This window comes from Morone saxatilis, unplaced genomic scaffold (assembly GCF_004916995.1).
Source record: "Morone saxatilis isolate NCDOM2014 unplaced genomic scaffold, NCSU_SB_2.0 Contig7, whole genome shotgun sequence".
Classification (NCBI taxonomy): Eukaryota; Metazoa; Chordata; class Actinopteri; family Moronidae; genus Morone; species Morone saxatilis.
Window position 1 is genome coordinate 8,929,555 of NW_023340246.1, and position 5,447 is coordinate 8,935,001.

At 36.8% G+C, this 5,447-nt stretch overlaps 1 protein-coding gene across 1 annotated transcript; it reads right to left on the reverse strand.

Moving 5' to 3' along the window:
* Positions 1 to 2,229: 2,229 nt before the first annotated feature.
* Positions 2,230 to 3,716, reverse strand: LOC118340283 (C-C motif chemokine 5-like). The gene is made up of 3 exons (XM_035678169.1): positions 3,529 to 3,716; positions 2,935 to 3,043; positions 2,230 to 2,642 (listed from the first exon to the last, which is right to left on the reverse strand). The coding sequence occupies exons 1-3, from the start codon at positions 3,608 to 3,610 to the stop codon at positions 2,531 to 2,533; spliced, it is 303 nt and encodes a 100-aa protein (XP_035534062.1). The 5' UTR covers positions 3,611 to 3,716; the 3' UTR covers positions 2,230 to 2,530.
* Between the last annotated feature and the right edge of the window lie 1,731 nt (positions 3,717 to 5,447).

Consider the following 5,447-nt stretch of genomic DNA (forward strand, 5'->3'; position numbering starts at 1 on the left):
ACACACACACACACACGCCCTGCCTCTCTTGTTCTCTCAGGCTTTAATTTATGTTGATCCCATCTGTCAGGAAAAGCTGACATCACACACCAGTTATTTATATATGTATGTGTGTTCACATGTGTTCATGTGCGTGTAGGTGTGTGTGTGTGTGTGTGTGCACCCCTGATGACATCCCATTATGTCCCTCACCCCCGGACTGTATCATCGCCTGTACCGTTCACACACTGCTTTTCTTCTCTCTGTTCTCCCTTCTCTTTTTTCTCTCAGCCTCCTGTAACGCCACATGAATTCCCTACACAAGTGTATCACAGTGGATTGTGTTTTCATTCAACTTTTTATGAACAAACTATCTTTTATTGTTAGGAGAAAGCAGCAGGAGCATGCTATAAAGACAGAAACGATGTTTGTGCTTTGTGCTCACCAACATCAGTTCAAAGTTAATGACTCACTATATAATGGTTTCAGTTTCATTATATGTGTTTATGTATCACTATGTTAAAAACTCTATTCAATGTCTTGGTTTACAGACACAAAAATTAAGTACTAAAAAATGTCTGTGTTTGATATCACATACCATTTATGTCTGGTAAGCAGTTCCACAAAGGAGAGATTTCCCTGTTCAAGGCCAAGACTGGTAATTATTTCACAAAAAAGCAAAGATTAGAGAAAAGCCCCAAAAATGAATAGAAATTGTTATTGGTTTTTTTTCATTAATGATTTCAGGACCCCTCAGATTTAGCTTGGGACCCTTACTAGGGGTGGACGGCTAGGTCTGAAACTGCTGGACTAAACTACCAAACTGTAGAAGCTTCACCTCAACTGGCTACTACATTAAAATGCTACTGATGCATTTTTTCATCAAATGCTTTTATTTTCTTAAACAAAATTTTTCTGATAATACTTAAATACTTTTACTTTGGTAGGATTTTAATGAAGGACTTTTACTTGTAATGGAGCATTTTTACACTAATGTATTTGTTGCTTTTTTCGTAAGTAAAGGATCTGAATACTTGTGTCCTCATTTCTTTCTGCTATAAGGTCACGCTGACAGACGTGGTTATATGCAAATTTTATAGGACATCTCCAAGACTCCCTTCGTTGCCTCATGAATGAATATTTTCAGCAAATTCAAAGCGCTGAAGTGAGATGATAGTGACATATGGGGACTTTTAATCATTGTTATTTAGTAACATGATGAAGATCATCACAATTGCAAATAAGACACACTCGAGCTGCCCAATCTCCCACCTGATTCTTTTCCTCATTAATATGCAAATCTATGCAGCAAGGCCCTCCAAAATCCAATCAGACCATCTCATCTGATGGGTCACCTGTGGTGTGAGTATAAAGCCTTTGTCGTGAGCTTTCAATGAATAATTGTGCTCCCAAGATTGCCATACACACACATATGAAGTAGCACCCACAGGGGCAGGACATGAAAATAAAAATCTGGGTCTGAAACTATTTAAAGAAAAGCTGGGTGATGATGTCACCGCATTGACGTCATTTGAGGTGTCGTTCTGGGTCAGGAGGAGATTTTGAGGTCACTTTCTAAGAAATGTCGAGGAACTCTAACAAAGTACGAGCACTGGTAGATACACTTGCACCACACCTACAGTCTGTGTCTTTACTTTTTCCTCGTGTGTTTTTCATTTTCTAATTGACCCCAGAAATAAGCCATCTGAGAGATTTGACTCGGTACGCAGCTCCGTGGTTTAGCTGATGAAAAACAGAGTTGAGATATTTCAAACACCGTTTTCACTGAGCTACTGTTCTCAAGAGTGGAATTACAAATGAGATTAAACAATTTCTCATTTTTCTGCAGTCGACCCAGGGCAATAAAAACCTGGCTGTAGAAGACACTACGAAACATTTGGAGAATGTGAAAAAGAGAGACAAGCAACATCTGCTGGCCACAGAGAGACATCACACACTAAACTGCAAATGAAGGGCTGCAGAAGCAGTGTGATGTTATTTTTTAAAAACAAATTCCAACTGATGCTCGTCTAAAGAGTTAAATCAAGCTTTTTGTGCCTGACTATTTGCCTTTGTGGTGCAGATCTAAATTCCCCTGTGGCTCTCTCTGTCAGAAACCACCTTCACGTGGTTGTTTCACTTGTTTGATGTGTATGAGTTGAATGAGGACACTACAACAATGAGGAATTGAATTATTCCTGATCAAAGTCTGGGTCACAAGGTAAAATCAAAACAAAGAGAAAATAAATGTAATCATGTATGTTTTTTAATAATATAGCAGAAAGCATCTTAAGCACATGCTTCAATGTAAAATAGCTTATATCTAATCTCCCAATACATCACTTGAAAAACCACATTAAAACAGAGAAAAGAACAGATCATTCAATTTTAGGGGTTTTGCATTTACTTATAAACTTAATACTTAATAAAATATTCTGTATAAAAATAGAGGAAGTCATGAAGATAAATCAAAGGTTACTGTTACACCACCACCTCCGCTTGGCTCAGTATTTGAGGTGTAGACTAACACCGTAACATTGGGTGAGTCGGGCTAGTTGGAGCCGGAGCTGTTCTCTCCTTCATTTTGGATGAAGCTGATGATGTCCTGAACCCACTTCTCAGACTGGTTGGCACAGAATTGACGACCTTTCTTCATCGTAAAACTAAAACAGAGACAAAGATTGTTGATGTAATTTTCAGCATCACTCTTTTGTGACAGATAGTGTGGTCTTCATTAAAACTTTCCTACCATTTGATACCATTTGTAGTTTATATTTAAATCAAAAAATGTAGTTTATGTATCTTTGTTGTCTTTGCTTAGCAGCATGTGTATACGTGAATCTTTATGACTCCGATTTTTGTTATATTTAAATCAAAGAAGGCCAATAAAGTTGATTCAGATTGTGATTCTTAACTCAGAGGTTGAAGTTTAATAATGAGAGATGAAACACTCACATCACAGCCGACATTGGACACTGCTCGTCTGTGTATTTGTAGGTCGCCACTTTCCTCTTAGGCAGGCTATTGACGAACTTAAAGCAGCACTCATCTGGACCAAAGCTGTCTGAGAAAACCGAGAAAGAAACAGAAATGTTATAGACATAAAGAGAGGCTGTGTGGTATTCAACACAAAACCATTACATAAACATAAAATTGTCTTTTTTGCACGTTTTCCCATTTCACTTTGCAACCTTTAGAGAACAAATGTGACGCAGCTGTAACCTGCGGAAGAAGGCTGTGGTTCAGTTTGATTCAGATATGATTCAAAAGTGAGAAAAAACAACTCATTTAAATTACTAATATTTATTTATTTGTTCTTTAATGACTGTTAATAAGAATTTAATTTTATGAGAAGCTGAGAGTTATTTTTTTTCTCCTCCAAACACACTCAGAAATGATGCAGTGTGAACCTTATTGGGTTGACTCAGCCTTCAGAATAGAACGGAAAAGATTTTATGTTGAACAAATAATAAGAAAACACAACAAGAATAACCAATAAACACACAGAGTAAATTCTCAAGTTAAACAAGTGGAATGCAGTCAACTTACTTGGATATGCCAAGACAGCGAGAGACGAGAGAAGTATGACACAGGTCACCAGAACGATGGGGTTCTTCATCATCATCATCATTTTGATTGCGTCTGTTGTCTATCTGACCTGCCTGTCTTGTTGTCTTAAAGGTGTCTGTCTTCTTTCTGTCCGCTTCACTCACAGTCCCTCACTTTTATTGTGCTGCTAGTCGTGTGTGTGTGTGTGTGTCTGGATGTGTGGGTGTGCGTGTGTGTTTGGTGTGTGTGTGTGTGTGTGTGTGTGTGTGTGGCTGAAAGCATGGGTAGCAAAACAGGTTCCATGACAAGATAAAAAAATTAATAATCCGAAACTACAGAGCATGCAAAAACACTGTGGCCACAGCTGTCAAAAAGAAGAGTGTGGGGCGGAGGACGTTGTGGGTGAGAGGAGAAATTAAATTGAAGACACTTTATGTGTATGTGTGTGTGTGTGTGTTTGCAGCGTGCAGATGCACTGTGGTTTTAAGCTTCTTCTAAGTGCTGCTGGTTCGTGTGGTTTTTTTTTTTAAAGGATATGGTTTGAAATTATTTTATCTTGTATATGTGAACGTGTAACCTGATAACGTAGGACAGGTTAAGAGCTATTTATTATTATCTTCTTTCTTCTTCTATCTCATTGAAACTCAACGGCCTTACACCAATGGGCAATGCAAAATACTGTCTGTCCACAAGTCCATGTTCTGTTGTGTGGGAAAAAAATGCAGCAACATTGGTGAGACAAAAGCTGCGTTCATGCATGAATCATTTTTAAGAAAATGTAAGGCGTTTGTATACAATTGCTTAGTCTCATTTCATAAAACTCTTCACACAGTTCTCATTACCAACATGCGCAACAGTTAATCTCACATCCAAAATGCACTAATGCAACCAAAACACTGCTCTCAAGATCAACTTATGCACCCAAACTCTGCCAAAAGTAACATCACACAGTAACATTTAAATATTATAAAAATTAAATATATGATAAGAGACTTATCACTGATAAGAGAAATAATTGTTTGGATCATGCAAACATATTCACTAGACATACAGAGCTTCAGATATACAGTTTAGTCCACACTCAAGTAAACTGCTGTGTTATATAAATATATAAAAATATAAATATATATATTTTATTTTATCTTTAATGTGGAGATTTTGGGGTAAAGGGTATATGTGCATGTCATGTTACTGTATATATTACGTACGCGTGTTTTGTGTGTGTAGTTCATAATTTCAAGTTCGTAAATTCATGAAGAGAGAGAACAGGAAATGAGGGGATAGAGATGTGAAAGGCCCCTAGCAACACCGTAACCACACACTCTGAATTGGGTGTACTAAGAATAGTTAAATTTTTTCAACCACATAACACACATAATTTAGAACATAGTGGGTAAATAAGTGAAAACATTTTCAAATGATCTAAAAAGAGTAGATCATAATAAAAGTTGGTTCATTTATTAAAGAAATGACTTTCTGAATGTCAGATTGTCCAGTCACTTCACTACATAATTGTATGGCTCATAGGGTTCAGTTTAGTTTAGTAATTATATGTCTACTTCTATTCATACTGTGGACTAAGCCTGATTGATCTGTGTATGACCTGTTAGCTCAGTACAGATGTGGATGTTTGTGCATTCATACAATATGTTGCATTTAAGGTGAGTAATATCATGTGTTTGTTACTGTGTCTTGTAATGTGTATTTAGATTTCAAAGTATGGAATATACATGTATAAAGTTACATCTGGTACTAAATATTATGGGGAAAAAACTAAATATATTTTTCTGGTTTAACCAGAAGTAAAGGTTCAAGGATACTTTATTTGTAACCACAGGAAGATTAGCAGTCAAAGACAAGGCTCAGTAAAAGACAAGACTCTTGACAAAAATATAAAAAGAACAAACAACTCAGACAAT

What these genes read in the sequence shown, in the direction of transcription:
- LOC118340283 (XM_035678169.1), bottom strand. Translation starts at nt 3,610, where the DNA reads ATGATGATGATGATGAAGAACCCCATCGTTCTGGTGACCTGTGTCATA. An exon ending in CGCTGTCTTGGCATATCCAA is followed by an intron (nt 3,044 to 3,528) that starts GTAAGTTGACTG and finishes CGGTTTTCTCAG; the next exon opens with ACAGCTTTGGTCCAGATGAG. An exon ending in TGTCCAATGTCGGCTGTGAT is followed by an intron (nt 2,643 to 2,934) that starts GTGAGTGTTTCA and finishes TCTCTGTTTTAG; the next exon opens with TTTTACGATGAAGAAAGGTC.